Here is a 17,300-nt window from a genome sequence, read left to right as displayed (position 1 = left end):
CAGATCTACTGTCCAGAGGTATACCACTTTATGCAGACTGGACTCTACATCCAAGGATTGTGAGCCAGCTGTGGGTGCGTTACGGCAGAGCCGCGGTGGATCTGTTCGCATCGAAAGACAACGCTCAGTGTCAGCTGTTCTTTTCGATGAGCGATCTAAATGCACCGTTAGGCGTGGATGCACTCGCGCACGATTGGCCCCCGGGCCTTCTGTACGCGTTCCCACCCCTGGCTCTGATACCCCCAACTCTGGCCAGAGTGAGAGAGCAACGCCACACACTTATCCTGATAGCTCCGCACTGGCCAGCTATGTACTGGCCAGCGGAGATATATCAGCTGCTGTGCGGGCAGCCATGGCAGCTCCCACTACGCAGGGACATACTGTCCCAAGCGGGGGGGGCGATCTTTCACCCACACCCAGAGGGCTTGGCTCTATGGGCCTGGCCCGTGAGTGGTACAATCTGAATACAGTGTGACATGAAGCTGACCCTGGCAGCTGCCAAGCGAGCCAGTGGCACTCATGCGCTATCTGTACAGTTTTCATGCACTCAGTTCGCCCCAGGGCAAACAGAGTGTGGTTGAAGCCCAACCCTACTTTTATCTTAAGGCGGTTGGTTCAGGTACCACATTTGACATTGAGGCATCCTCCCCGCCACTGTATTCCTCCGGGGAACAGCGGCCGGATTTGCCGTGTCCAGCCCGTGCTTTACGCACGTACAGGGACAGATCAAGGGTGCTTCGTCATAATGACCAACCCCTTGTGTCCTGGGCTAACCCTTATAAGGGCAAGCCTGTTACTAAGCAACGGCTCTCCCACTGGTTTGTGGAAGCAATTGCTTTGGGGCCCATATGAGTCAGAGTTCGCAGGCATCCATAGTGAGACATCTCACTTCATGTTACTCTGAAAACTGGGGTTACGTAAGTAACCTATAGTTTCTGCCTGTCTGTGTCTTTAGTTGTAAGCCCAGTGGCATCTGCTCATCCGTCATACTGATCATACAGTCAATAACTTTGTTGTTATTAGCATCTGGTTAGCTAGCTATGCTAACAAATATAAGAAGCTTTTTCTACAACCAGTGAGGTAAAGGCACGCACATCTTTATATGATTATTATAGTTATAAAAAAACAAGAGAATAAAGTAAACAGGTATAAAATACTATATGACAGTAAAAAAAAGTTGTTATTAATAAACAAGAATACAGTTTGAAAGGGGAGTGATTTGTAAAATATCCATAAAGAAAAATCTGCTTACAGTTCTGTTCCATATGGGTGTTGAGTAGGGTTGGGAACCGAAACTCGGTTCCAGATGAGAACCGATAAGAAAATGCCGGGTACCGGGTACCCATACAAAATACACAATTTCGGTTCTGCTTAACGGTTCCTAAACGCGGTAGACCCTGTATTCTAGCGGGTCCGTCTGCACCGCGGTGCTGCGGTGACCCGGTGGAATATAGGGCGGACCTGGAGAATCACAGAACGGCCGGTCGTCAGCGGGCCGTTGACGGCCTGCTCGGTACGCTGACGGCCGGCACCGCCCTTCATTTTTTTAAACGGCATCATATAAATTGCGCTGACAGGCGACAGAGGTCCACAGTTGCCCCGCAGCGATGCTCCCCCGCCCTCCCGTAGACATTTCACGAGCTCAGTCACTTCATAACACCAAAGATAGGTCGCGGTAAACACTCTGAAGTGAGGCTCCACTACACTAAAAAAGAAAAAGAAAAGGCAAAGTGTAATGCTTGTTAATAGCTTGCCACAGGCATAGCTCAGTTAAAATAAAGCACAGCTATTGTGCAATACATTTGTATTGCATGTATATTTTTTAGTAACAATTTCAGTTAAAGCTTTTAAGAATAAATATATTTTTGTTATCTAAACGTTTGACCTCTTTATTTTACAATTTTGGAATCGAAACGGGGAATCGATAAGAACCGGAATCGATAAGCAGAACCGGAATCGAAATCGGAATCGATACATTTCAAACGATACCTATCCCTAGTGTTGAGAGATGTATCCATAGATCTCCTAATGTTGCTCTCAAAGTGCACCAGATTGATGCTTTTAACTTCAACATTTAACAAAAAAATCTTCCCGGGGGAGCATCCCCCCCGGACCCCCCTAGAGGAGGTTAGGTCCCCCCCACACGTAAATCATGTCCACATAGGAAACTAAATACATTTGCACACATCTTGTGTCCATATCTTTCCGTTTTGGTGGTCATGCCACAACCGTGCACGTGCATGCATGCGCGAGTCATGGTAAGATATCTGGATTCAGAGGTTGCTTTTTCTTTGCACAGCATGAAAGAAAGAAGAAATAAATGGGCTGTGATTTTAGTTGTTTTAAGCAGAGGTCAATCATTTGTACGGCCCTCGGAGGATGTTGAAAAAATGTAAATGGCCCTTGAGAGGAAAAAGGTTCCCCACCCCTGCCCTAAAGGAATACCCTTTCCGTAAAATGTGAAATGCTGTGGCGTTTTGTGAAATGCTGTGGTGTTTTATGAAATGTTGAAGTGTTTTGTGAAATTCTGTAGTGTTTTGTGAAATGTTGTTTTGACTTGCACTTCAGGGCCACCATAAGATCAGGTTGAATAGCAGCATTTCTCATGATGAGCCGAGGTTTGCATCAGTGATAGAGTTCAATCAGTTGTCAGGAGGTTGACCAGGTATATTTATGCTCACATTCCTGGTAAACGAAGCCCTGGCTTTATCATGTGAAAATTGGAAGCAGGCATTCAAGGACAGAAAGGAGATGTTTCTGTAACTAACATGTGTTTTAATTTTTCCTTAAAGTGCCAACGAGCATAACATATCATGATTTACTGCTAATATAAGCCCTGAGATCCACCCTGGTTTATGTCAGACTACTTAAGAGGACACAATAACTTACATAAGGTACTGATATGCTGAAGTCTGTTGATACTGTGTGTACACACTATAAGTGTTACTATATATATATATATATAATATATATATATATATATATATATATATATAAATACTGTGCAAGCTTTTTTGATGACTTTACTGAACTGCTGTCTATAGTGTGTATTGAATTTGACCGTCTAGTCATTGTTGGTGATTTTAACATCCATGTTGACAACCCCCAGGACAGAGGGGCTAAAGAACTGTTTTGTGTTCTTGATAACTATGGACTGACTCAGCATGTGACGGAGCCCACGCACAATAAGTGGCACGTTAAAACGTTAAAGAGGTGAACTATCAGAAATTGTTCAGGTGTTGCATATTACCACGAATATTGCACAAATAGTATCTCTCTCAAGTTGTACAACCATGCATGTATAGGTCCATAAAGTAGAGCATCATGTCCATATAAAAAACAAGATATATGAACCAAGGTCTTGACTGCGCTTTTTACATCAAAGCCAAAGCTTCTCTTGACCCCAGAGGGAAGGTTTGAGAAGGACCAGAGAGAAGCCTTTATTAAGAAAAGAGGACTTTTTCCCTAAACAGCACTGATAAGTGATATGATATGAGGTGTTTGTAGACAGGGACATGATAGTTGGTACAGATGTGAGAGGAACGGGGTGATCCTTTATAACAAAATGATCCATTTAAAGCCTCACTGAAAGAAGACAAAAAAAAGGATACATATAATTTAAGAGAGGGGAAATAGTAAGAGATGTCGAAAAGGGATGAAAACAGTGAAAAATGTAAGCTGGTGGTGCCTGGTTTCAGAGGTCATGTGAAAGATATTGGTACATTTTCAGGAAGTCATGCTGGTTGAAAAATGAGCATGAGATCCAATAACAAATTAAGCTCTTCTGCATTTTCTCTACGTATTTTGTTTCCTACTTTTAAGGAGCTTTAAATTAAGGTAAAGACACAGATAGAAGTGCAAACTGTCCTAGGTGGGAATAAGGTTTTATTTTTACAACCAAGTTCGTCTTTAGTCAATGTGATGACTGCAGAAAATAAGATTCTGATCAAATAAATGATGATGGATGTGAAGTAAGAGTCAAATCAAAGCCACAGTATACTTAGCAAGAAAAGAACAAATGGCAAAGAGAAGCTTAGGCAGTATTACAAACAGTCTGTGAGCTAACAAGGTTGACCCTTACACCACCCAACATATTGAGGGTTTTTATCTGAAAAAGGCACCTGTATACAATACACTAAAACTTTGACTTCATTTTTCAACTCAGCAATGGTACCGATTGCAAGAAAGTATGCAGTCCTATGATATTTTACAAGCTGAGGCATGATATCATCTCTATAATTTACATAAAGCAAGAGGGAGTCACATTAGCAACGTTTATGGATATTAGCTTAGAAGAAGATACCATTCACTTTCAAGATTGTCAAGGACCTCATGATTGCATCCATTCATGCAGGAAGCTGGGGGAAAAAACCTGAGCCTAAAGAGTTGCATCATTGGAACCAGCTTTTTAACATGGATAAAACTGTCATCAAGATTGTGTAAAATCTCACTGAACGTGAAAACCTTCTTCGTCTGCCCTGATAACTAGAGTGATGATGGGGGATTTCGAGGTTTAAAAAACCCCACAAAGCTAATGACATTGGTAAATGGATCTTTCACCGTTTATGTTGATGGAGAATTTTTTATGTCTATGTTAATTGAATAAGCAAAGACATATTCACATACACAACCATTAACGTGTTGTCTGATATGGCTATACAGTATATACAGTATATATACTTATATGGCTAAGCCAAGGCATTTTCGTGCTACTAAACTAAAAAATGTTATTACATATGTACACATTCCGATAATGAACTGGTAAGCATTAAAAACCAAGAACCAAATTCAAGTTAGAACACAGCGTTCTCTTGATGAAATTAATGTTTTGAACTAAATCTTTTAAAACCAAGCCAGAAACTCAAGATTGATTTATTCTTATTGTCTAATGACTGACCTAAACACTATACTGTATATATAGATATATTAGAAGGCATGTAGTATCATCTTATATCCCTGTCTAGACAGCACTGACAAAGCAACATGGCTTGGGAACCCATTGAGAGCTGAATCCAAGTGTCTGCATCTTCACACTGGCTCTCTGTCTGTCATCTGTATGAGTGTGCACATGGCTGAATGTGTGTGCTCCGAGTTTGTGACTCATGCTCAGCATGGCTGAATGTCTGTGTGTGGCTGCCTGTTTATCTTTCCTCTCCCTCAGACACCAGCCTGAAGCAGTGTTTCAACTTAGCAATGGATGTGGATCCCCTGGATGCAGTTGCTGCCCTAACTACTGTAGATGTGTTTTATTATCCAATGGTCTCATTTCTCCAACACACTATGAAATTGTCCATGTAATTGTCCGGTGTACCTTTTTGTTTGTATGTACTGTATACAAAACAATAATACTGTGGTTAGCTGTGAGTACTGCTGATACTGCTCAAACCCTTGTCTGGCATCAAACTGGGTGAGCACAGACCAGTTTGTTTAAATGATGGAATTTGATCACTTTGTGAAACGGTGAGGAGGACCATCAACTGTAAAATGTCAGGTTTTCCATAATTTTCTCTCCTTAAAATCTGAACTATAAAATACTGTATCAGCCCTTAAGCTTTGGATCAGGATTTTCCCCTATGATTGCCTGGATTGTCAAATACAGTTTACTTGAAATCATCCGTCCATCATCAAATGTTGGAGAAGAAGGCTTGACTGCTTAACGGTTCAAATCATTACACAGTTTTGGAAAATATGATCAGGGAAAATGAAGGAGAAACCCGAAAACAACCAAGGTGCCCTCGAGCAAAGTATTTATCCCCAAACCGCTCTATTAGAGTTGCTCAGTAGCCAACGGTAGAAGACTGGTTTCACACGCAACTTACAGTAAGTAAGGGAATGTGTGTGTTTGTGTGTATATCTGTTGTTGTCAAGCAGAGAAAATAAACATCAACAAATGAGCTTGAGAGGACAACAGAAGTTTGTTCTGAAGCCGCACAAGGTGAGCAAGGAGCAAAGCCAAGGTGGACTTCATTTTTATCTCATCCTATGGTTTTATTATATAGACTTCGATGTTCTTACAAAATGCCTCAAAATTGGTGCTTGAATAAGAAACCAGTAGTGGTTACAGGGAGTACAAATCCAATAATTTCCAAATAAGTCAGAGTAAGTGTGAGAAAATGGCACTATGGCTTTTCTTTGCTGAGTCCAGAGAACAAGATCTCATCATTTTAAGAGGCCCCTATTATTTCATAAATCGATCCCTGCAATACCTTCCAAGTTTGTATCAGCAACCTTGATCCCCCCGTTTTGGAGAACAATGAGGGGTTTGAGTAGCTGCAGTTTGGAGTATTTGCATTGGAAGTGGGAACTATCCAGATACATATGCCTGTACAGTTTATAATACATGATGTTTCCACTGAAGGAGAACCATAGTCTGCCAGTTTCCTGCCAAATAACATACTCCTCTCCAAGAGGGTCATAGACTGAACATACACATGTCAATGTAAGTTCACTTTTTTCTTTTCACTAAAGTTCCACATCAACTTTATCCAGAGACTTGAACAAAGTTTTGAATAAACAACACAAACATGACTAGTTAGAGATAAACAGTGACAGACAGTGAAGGGAGATCAAAAAGACCAAGACAATCACTTGTAAATCTATATTATACTGTCTGATACGACCTGGTTTATAGTGGTGACTGGCACATAGCAGAGTGAGTCACCAACACCATCTGCCCCTTCCTCTCTCACCTCTGCCTGTGTCTAGCTGTCTGGACCCTCTCTTCACTCGCTGGTGCCCACGCTTCATCAGCACTCCTCCCTGGGGTGATGGATGGCCTGTCCATACTTCGCAATGACTAAAGCCAGCTTCTTCCAGGCCACCTCATTTCTTCAACATTATTAAATTCCTTCCTATCACCCTTCCTCTGACTCACCCCAGCCCCTCGTCACCACCATGGCCAGCCCAGCCCTACGGTCAGCCCCATTTATGGCACTTGATAAATTGCCGTACGTCATTTTTCTATCATCTTCAGTCCGAGCCCTTCCTTCTTTTCTGTATAAACAAAACTTTACCATCACCGTCACTCTAATGATTTGAGCAATATATTGAAGTATCTTAGTTAATAGTTATTCATTAATTTTCTTGCTGTTTTGTTTATTGTAAATCTACCTTTTATTTTTGTGTAATTTTAGTTATTACGCACGAGACAACAGCAAGATATAAGAAAACTGTTGTACTTCTATGATATTGGATCAAAGAAATAAAATGCACAGAAACGACTCTTGCCTGGACTTGGATCTTCAACCCATTATTTTTTCTATTTGCAGTTAAAATATGCTGTGAAATCTTGTGAAACATTCCCTATGTCAGCTAGTTACAGGTCTATCGATGGACTAACACACTTAATAAATTGTACGATTTTATGGATGTGAGTATGCATGGTTATGGCATGGAGGAAAACTGTTTCAAAAACATTGAACAAATAAAACAATCTGAATAACAATTAAAAGACAGGGTTTCTTCACATCATAGTATTTAGAAGTAGAGTATACAGTTGCAAAAATGACATCAACTAAGTGTTAGATTTGAGTGTTTCTACCTGTGTAGACCTCTGCCTCTGAGGGATCCTCCACTCGTTTATGCTGGATGATGTAGTCAGAGACTTTGCAGCCAATCAGAGGCTCCACGTCCACCCACTCCACGGCCACCATTGTGCTTGAGGGCTCCAGGTAAGGGGCTAGGCGCAAACTAAGGACAAGATTCAACACATGTTAATAAGATAAATATTAACAATGATATCAACAGGTAACCACTAACACCCTCATTTTGAATTTGTATTAAGTGTGTTATGTGCCTAAGGTATGGATATAAACCCTAGAATTGATGAGTAAGAATCCCATGTGGTAATGGTTATGTTAGAGTACAGACTGTCACACCTCTGCCTTTACACTACAGTATCTCATTGGACAACAGGATGGCAAACAGCAGCTTTAAACAAAACAGCATTCCAATGCCACCTGTTCTCCAGAAGTGTTCCCTGTGAGTCTTCCCTCTAATACTTCAAAAGAGATAAAAGAACAATATTTCCATTTTGCCTGCCCTCCAGCTGTGTCTGTGACAATGGCTAAGAGAGGTAGGTTATCCCTCTTTCATAAAAAGGATGCGCTTGGATTTATCTTCACAGACAATCATAAAAAGTTCAGCAGGTTTTTACTGGCCTTACACTCCGGCACTGACCAGATTTGGAGATTTGCTTGCTGCAAGTTCTCATGACTGGTCTTTTTGTGCCAATATGCATGGGCCCAGGGAAAACTCTGGTTGTGGCACCACCCCATCATCTACAATTTCCCCACCACAATCCTCAAACCAGCCAATACCCAAACCACCATAAGAGTCCACTTGTGCATGACTTGTGCAACATATTTTTGGTAAAGTATTGCTTAAGAGTTAAAAAAAACAATCAAATCACAAGGTCAATTTTCTAGCTGTTCTGGAGTTTATCAGGAGTCTGCCAATTTTTTGTAAGTTGAGTGAATTTCAAATATATAAATGTTGTTTTTCTTCTCGTCTATGTTGGCTTAAAAGCTAAGGTGCCAATGTTAATTTGACCCTGGAAGCAGTGGAAGACTGGGAGCCAATTTTGACCCTGTTGCCACAAACTCCTTCATAAATCCAAAATCTGTGATATTTTAAATAAAATATATTAATAATATCCAGTCAGTATCCAAGGGATGGATCCTATTGACCAATACAATTGAAAATGCTTATGTACCTTGTAAGTACGATTTGTGCGATTGTAACCTTGTGATGAAATGTCACTCTTTAACAACAATAACGGTGAACTTTTTGATTTTTAATTGGCAACCATTGACTTAGAAAGCATTATGCCACATTGAATACAAATCTTCACAATATTTTATCCTTGTAAAGCTTTTATTGTTTTTCTAGAGTGGTGCCAATGAATGTTGCCTCAGATTAACCCTGGCATGTTATATTCTAATAGCCATATTTGTTCATTCTTTAAAGACTCTTTCATTGTAGCCTTAAGATCTGAATGAATGCCCTCAGTTCTCAAGGCAGCAATGGGCTGGATGACTCAAGAGTATTATTAGGACACCTTGAATGAGAGAATGTTCTTTTCAGAGGGGTGTAAAGGCAGACTGACAGCTATTAGAACTTCTGGGACTGTGCTTGTTTCTACAACTTTCTCTAGTGCCCCTCACTGCCCCATGAGTCAGTGGAGACAGGTGTGCACGTCCGTGTGCATATGTGTAGGCCTGCAGCTCTGTGGGGCATGGATCCATGAAATATATCTTGTGCATGAATTACTAGGTGTCACGGTGTCACCTCACACTTACATTGGCTGCCTGAGGGGACTGCAGTTAGGCAGGCCATCTTTGCTGAAGGCACTCAGGTCACAGCGACACCAGTTATCAATGACATCGCCCTTTCCAGCACACCAGTATGAGCTCATTGTGGCGCTCTTGAAGGCCTGTAAAGGGTAACAGGTGAGAGAAATGCAATTATCCTGCGCTGCCTGTCCATCTTTGCTTCCCCCACCCCCATCTTCCACCAAGACCACCCTCTTCACTGGTGCACCCATATCCCAGAACACACACACACACACCCACCCACGCCCACACACACACACACACACACACCCACCCACCCACCCACGCACACACACACACACACACACACACACACACACACACACACACACACACACACACACCACACACACACACACACACACACACACACACACACACACACACACACACACACACACACACACACACACACACACACACCACACACACACACACACACACACACACACACACACACACACACACACACACACAAACACACACACACACACACACACACACCACACACACACACACACACACACACACACACACACACACACACACTATTCATTTCCATTTCCCCATCCCCCTAAAATTAACCATAAACAACAACATATCAAACCTCAGCCTTCCCATATGATCTTTGGGCATTCCAATATTTCTTTGCTTTGAAAGAAATGTCCTCTCTCTGACTTATATAACTAAAACAGGTCTCACAAAGATAGTAGCACATGTACACACACACACACACACACACACACACACACCACACACACACACACACACACCACACACACACACACACACACACACACACACACACACACACACACACACACACACACACACCACACACACAGGAAATATTCATTTCCCCATCCCCCTAAAATTAACCATAAACAACAACATATCAAACCCCAGCCTTCCCATATGATTTGTGGGCATTCCAATATTTCTTTGCTTTGAAATAAATGTCTTCTCTCTGACTTATAGAACTAAAACAGGTCTCACAAAGATAGTAGCACAGGTACACACCCACACACCTACACACGGAGTGACCTTTTCAAACCCAACGTTCCCAATTACCGGAAGGCAGGAACATCTCACTAACATTGTCAAGCTTGGACTGTGATATCATAGATGCACTGTGACTTTTATAATGGTGGTGTGAAAGCTGTGACACTCCCCACCTCCTCCATTCTATGCGTATGTTTGTGTGAGGATCTGTCGGTGTTGATGTGGGTCTGTCTGCGCAGGGGACGGGGAGGAGAGGGGGAGGGGTGCTAGAAGATGACATCATCTCCTAACATCCTAGTGCAGCTTCATTAACGGGCGAAAGAAAAGTCAAAGGCAGAAGCTCAGTCATCCTCTAAGGAAGGAACATGCCAATAGAACCGTCAAAGTAATAAAGTATAATGTCAGGGCTTTCCCTTAAGCCACAGGCATGATAGACAGTGAGTTCAAGGGAGTTTGCAAGGACTGTGGCTCCCCCTGTCACACTATGGATCAATGGAGCACTCAGTTATTTATGCACTCTAACTGGTTGGCAGTGCTGCCTCATGCAGACAACTTTGGAGATGTGCTTGATCATGGTCACAAAAATAAGAAACATTATCACCCGGTACCAGGCACAGAGAAGACACTCCTTTGTTCATACACCATGACATTCACTTATCCGAAAGCAAAAGAGTTGTTGAGAACACACACAAATCTTTAAGATGACTGTGAACAAGCATTGTGCACGCACGCACGTGCGCACACACACACACACACACACACACACACACACACACACACACACACACACACACACACACACACACACACACACACACACACACACACACACACACACACACACACACACACACACACACACACACACACACACACACACACACACACACACACACACACACACACACACACACACACACACACACACACACACACCTCTGCAGTGTGTTGATTAGTGAAAGTGACATTTGAGATTACTTTGGGCATAGTTCTGACCAGAGAGGCAGATAAGTTGGCCAAAAAAAGAGTCAGGGCACGCACTCAGAAGCTGATGTTAGCATTTCCATAACACTGCATTGTTAGCTGTTAAGGAGGCTCAACAGTCTTTCATGGGAACTGACTTCTTCCAATACCCCTTGTTTCACTCAAGGCTCTTGAGGTGGGAAAGTAACCACCATGAGCAACAGAGAAAGGAAGAGTGGCGTAAAGGAAAAGGACATACAAAACATCAACTAAATGAAGGTGTGAAAAAAGGAAACTCAACTCATTCCCCACCTTACTGTGGGACAGGATCAGGATCCTTCAGCAGTGAAGGCTTCCCCAGTAGTTATCCTCCAACACAAGCCCCTCTAACTGAGCGTGCTGAATGAGCAGTTATTATAGTGGGTAAGCAAGCACTGTAATCCATGGCCATATAATAACCCCTTGGAAAACCAAAAAGGGGAAAAAGGTAATTACATTTCTCCCTCCTTGCCTGAACCCATGCATGTGACTAACTGCTGCCAGAAAACAACAGCAGCAGGGGTTTCACCACCTCATGTCAATTTGAAGCAAGCCACAGACAAAAGAAAAAACTGGACTCAAGTCCTATGCACGCACACTGACTAGACAAATATGAGGAATTAGAAATGACCGCTGCTGGGGGCAAAAGAGAGAGAGACCACAGGACCGCCATGCATTTACCAGCACCAGATTCCTAGAAAAACCCCATATGGGTCTGCTCGCTTGATTGCATGGCTGCACATGTGAAAAATAGACAAAGCGATTACCGCCATGTTTATGTTTGAAGAGTAATGCAAGCCAGTCTCCACTGGGTAAACAGGGAATCTAATTGTGGTTTAGAGAATGAAGTAGGGGGGTGGGTGGGGGGCACAGGAGGTAAAGCAGAGATGAAGATTTAGAGCAAAGCTAAAAGAAAAGTGATACATGTAAAGTGATACTATGTCGGATGTGTGGCCATAAAGAAAGCAATATGTCCGACTGTTGCAAGTGAAGTGAACAAAAATGCTTGTGTCAGTGAGGAAAATCGTTTAGTGAGATGACACACAGAGAGTATTTCTGTGTTTAATGCAGAGATAGGTCAGAACTGAAAAGAGGAGGATACCCTATACTGTATTGATTAACCACAGATCATACATTTCCCAGAAATACTATAGATCCATATACATTCTGTTACGGCAAATGAGGGGTAAGCAACCTTATCTATTATGCTTCATATTAGAAAAGTAAGTATTTTGATCAGAAAGGACCGATCCGAGCATTGACTGTAAGACAGACTTTATGTAGTCATGACAGATAGGCTTTCAGGAATTGGCAATACCGCTATGGTGATAATACCGCAGGGTTCTACAATTTAACAAATATACCACAATCCATTTCTATTGACCTTATCGATATTGAACAAATTGAGCTGGAATGTAATCACCCCCTGCTTACTGAAGACAACATCAGATCAGCAACAACTCCAAGCCTCGACATCATCTAAACCCAGCAGACTCACTGGCACCAAAAACTACTTGGACCTTTCACTTTCGTAGAAGCCTGTCGTGACTAACAAGAGGACAAGGAAGGCCATCGTGACCTCTTAATGTATTAATCTGTTTGTCTAGTCTAAGCTGACCGTATTACTGTCCATCATCAGAGGCTAATACACAAAAACACTATCCAGCTGGCCCACACTATTGATTTATAAGATGATCACCAGTGGTGGTAAATAGTCTGAGTCAGCACACACAGGACAACATCAATGGTGACCTAAGTGCGTATGTTTGTGTATGTGTGTGTGTGCCATTTGTCTAGCCTTTCCAATCATTCAGAGCTAATGGTGTTAACAAAGGAACCAATGGGCTGCTTCTAATAACCTTATCAGAAGTAGTACTTCCCGGAACATGGAAGAGGTTTGGTTCACCCAGAGGTTGATAGGGGATTACCGTGTCACTGGAGGGCCCTCAAACAGCACCAATTGGGTTCTAGTTGGGCCAACTCTCTGTTCGACGACGGTCTAAGCTCATCTGACCTTTCCAGCAAGTGGATTGACTGTGCTATTTTACTATGCGTTATCAAATAAAACTTGGTGAATAAACATTATAAATTATGAGAAAAGTTTGTCAATTTGGTTGTTAAACTGTTCTGTAGCCTAAAAGTCAAGTCTGATCTGCTGCTGATGTAATGCAAATGCTTTGTGGATTAAATGTTCACAATAACATAAACTCAGTTGCTCAGTTAACCCTACCTTCAGGAAGGTTATGATGTTAGGTTATTCTGGCAGTTGTATCAATTATTTTGTCCACCCAACCTCTATCAATGAAATATGAAATATGTTGTAATGCAATACAGTTTAACAGCACCACAAACTACAACAGCCCAATCTCTGTACAAATGAACATCAACAAACTAATAATTGTAACTTTCATGAGGATATCATTTATTGCAAGGTCTTGTATTAGAATGTATTATTTATAGTTTGGTGAACCTAATACACTGGAGGGAGTGAAGTATTTACTGTCCAGAGAGAGTTGATATGAATCTGTGTAATGATCTATAGGAGTATGCGCTCTCCTTGGTACTGAAGGGATGTCCCTGGAATCAAAACTTGTATTTTTTCTTCCTGTGTGTGCATTCGATAATGAGTCCTGCTGGAGGTGTGTTGAAGACGATCACCCTGAGTTGGCAGAAACATTCATGCTGTGTTTTTGTATTTATTTATTTTTTCAATTTTTAAGTATCTTAAATTATACATTTCTAGTTGCAGGCTCAAAGGATACTAGGGAAACGTCTTTGAATTGTGTTCAATGTTATTTTCACTCAATTTATTACTGGATATTGGACTGGATAATAAGGTCTAGCAAGTCCCCCTCCCCATCGTAAATATACCTGTCCTGGTCTTGTGGGTAATACTGCAACCTCTTTGGTTTTTGTGCAAATATGTAGTGTTCTTGTGGTTCTGCACCTACTCCTGCCCCCAATAAAATGCCTTAGACACGCCCCTGCGGGGGGCTGCAATAGTGCGTTATGGTGAGAGCATGACAGCGGCCATTGGCAAGATATAGAGCACTCTGACCCATTAGACTCACAACCAATTTGTTGAAAAGGTTTGCCATAACTCAGTCACAGCATCACATAGGACCACTGGCAAGCTCCACAAGCGTTAGATTATTTATTTATCCACTGAGGTATTTTTTCTCTGGCACTAAAACAGGGGAGTATCTGTGTGTATTTGCGTGCACACACCAGGCCTGTAAGCAAGACCACCTATTAGACGAGTGTAAGCCAATTCCAATTCCAAGATCAGTTCCAGTCAAATTCAAGTCAAGACCAGGTTCAAAGCAGACCAGGTTTGAAGCAGGCCAGGTCCAAAGGGAGGCTGTGGCTCAGTGGGTAGTGTGCTGGACTTCAAATCAGGGGATAGTTTGAGTCCCACTGCAGTCAGCATGTCGTTGTGTCCCTGCAAGACACTTCACCCCAAATTGCTCCTATGGGGATTGTCCACAGTATCGAATGTATGTAAGTCGCTTTGGATAAAAGCGTCTAACAAATGACATGTAATGTCCTTGAACAAAGCAACCTGAGAAATGTATCAAGACAAAGGTGGCGCAAATTTCCAACATTTTCTATTAAAAGAAACTAAAAAATCAATATGCTTTTACCAGAAAAACAATCAACAAACAAAAGACAATCCACATGCCCTTACTAGTTATCCATGCATATATTTTGAAGTTTTATTTGAATGGAATGTTATTGTGAGTGTTAACGGAAACCAAAACATTACACTTAAAACAAAAAAATGATATATTTTAACCAGAAAAAAGTGTATACATTACTCTACAAAGTCCACAAACCTCAGTATGGCATTCATCCAGCAACTGTTGGACAGTGAGACGTTTGGATAAGCGGAAATCGTTTTCTATGGAGAGGTTTTTTTCATTTCTTTCTATTCATCTCAATTATTAGTCAGCTCCGCACACACATTTTTATTCAACTTCATTGTAAAAGGTTAGAAGGAAATATATCATAGAAGCACATCTTAAAATCTGCGCGATTCAATAATAAAATAAGAGGTAAGTGAGACAAAACATTATTTTTCTATACAAGTACACCAACCCTTTTTAGGAAACACTAACCTATAATGGAAAGGTGGAAAGTGTCCCAGGTATTTTTTTATGCAAATCCTTAACTAGTCATTTTTAATGTCAGTACATGTACAACAAAATACTTTATTCTCCCCTTTGACAAAGCCACTTTGAGCAAGCTATTACTTCTGTTTGGTTCGGTTTCTTTCCAGTCCAGGTTGTGGTCTTTTCAATGAAGTGGTCATTTCCTATTGTAAAATAAATCCCTCTCTGGCTTCATAATGAGGGGATTGATGTGGAACGGACATGACATGTCCTGTCAAACAGTCCGGCCGCCAGGGAGAGGCCACTGAAAGATGCAGCTATTGAGAAATACGGAGGGGAAGAAGCCAAAGAGAGAGTGACAGGTGATGTACGGTAAACCTGGTATTATGCACACATAGACACATGCATACAAATAGGTAAACACGTAGAAGGTATGACCTCAGTATATCTTATAATAAGCTGGACAACTAAGCTGCTATTTTGATGGCTTCAGGGGATTTAAGGTAAAAAAAAAAAACTTCATCTCTGAGAAAGCTTTTGCAACATGGCAGCTGTCTTCCCAGATAGACCCAGCCAAGTAGAAAGTCGCAAGAAAAAGTGTGTGAGAAAGACACACACACAAAGACAGAGAGAGAGGGAGAATGAGAATGAGCAGTGGCGTGTGTGTGTGTGTGTGTGTGTGTGTGTGTGTGTGTGTGTGTGTGTGTGTGTGTGTGTGTGTGTGTGTGTGTGTGTGTGTATGTGGAAGGACAGGTTGTTGTGTCGCTTGCTTCTAATGCAATTTACGTATGTGCCTTTCAGACTAGCAGCAGCAGTTGCAGCCAAGAGAAGAAGCGAAGGAGAGGAAAAAGAGGAGCAGAGTGATGGACTCTCCTCCCTCCCAAGAGGTCGATGACATCAATAAGAAGCTAATAATCCTGCCTCAAGCTACCTCAGAGGGGCTTGCAAGAACTATCCACTGCAGTCCACCCCTTCTCCTCCACCTCGTACATCTCAGTCTCCACATCCCCAGAAGACCACGGGTTGGGAAGGGGGAGAGAGAAGGATGGAAAGTGAGGTGTTTGGAAGAGAGGGAAAAGAGACATTTTGCTCTTCCTCACGTTTAGCTATCGATGAGGCGCACTAGGGATCGTCTGATATTGATTGTGCCTTCTTTTCTTTGGGGCTCTGGTGCTTGTTATGGGCGGCACGTACAAGTGGCTTTGTAGTGTGTATGTGTGTGTTTGTGAGTGCATGAATGAATGCATAATGTGTGTTTGCCTTTTTGCCTCTTGTATTGTTGCTGCTTGCTGTCATTTCAGAAGGGAAGGTAATTAGATGCTTGATTGGGGGGAGCATGAACCCGTCTGCTCCCTATGGCGTGTGTGTGTGTGTGTGTGTGTGTGTGTGTGTGTGTGTGTGTGTGTGTGTGTGTGTGTGTGAGTCACCTGCAAACAGCTCTGATTTGGTTTACACACGCACAAAGAAGAAATGTACCGGATGACATGTAGCTAGACAATGTCAAGATAAAGCCCAAACAGAGCTAAATGTGGTAAACTAAATGTCAAGTGAAGCCACAGCCCCCTCCTACATTACCTTATGGGAAATGAATCTGATATAATTCACTTTCACCGCATGAAGATCCAAATTGTTTTTAAACAGGATGAATCATAATCACAACATGTGGCCATTAGGCTGATATTGCATTCAGCTGTGTATGCTTGTTTAGACAAACATACATTTCTTACACATCGACTTCCCCACAAGAGGAGAAAACTATGATGTCATCTTTTGATGCCCTCTGTATTACAGTGCTCATTTCCAGTGGTCACATTTAACCAACTGATGCCACCTAGAGGTGATTTGATACAAC

General features: G+C 41.9%; 1 protein-coding gene across 2 annotated transcripts in view; it reads right to left on the bottom strand.

Annotated features, from left to right (window-relative positions):
* The window catches only part of LOC117538710 (astrotactin-2-like), a 347,089-nt gene that overhangs the window by 32,695 nt on the left and 297,094 nt on the right, over positions 1-17,300 (bottom strand). For both annotated transcript variants that reach the window (XM_034204612.1, XM_034204619.1), the window contains 2 exons: positions 9,300-9,433; positions 7,541-7,689 (listed from right to left, as the gene is read on the bottom strand). In XM_034204612.1, the coding sequence (XP_034060503.1) occupies positions 7,541-7,689; positions 9,300-9,433 (283 nt within the window). The remainder of the gene's footprint in view (positions 1-7,540; positions 7,690-9,299; positions 9,434-17,300) is intronic.

Source organism: Gymnodraco acuticeps, unplaced genomic scaffold (genome assembly GCF_902827175.1).
Source record: "Gymnodraco acuticeps unplaced genomic scaffold, fGymAcu1.1, whole genome shotgun sequence".
Lineage (NCBI taxonomy): Eukaryota > Metazoa > Chordata > Actinopteri > Perciformes > Bathydraconidae > Gymnodraco > Gymnodraco acuticeps.
The sequence above is the reverse complement of the archived record's forward strand: the minus strand, read 5'-3'. Positions and strand labels throughout refer to the sequence as shown.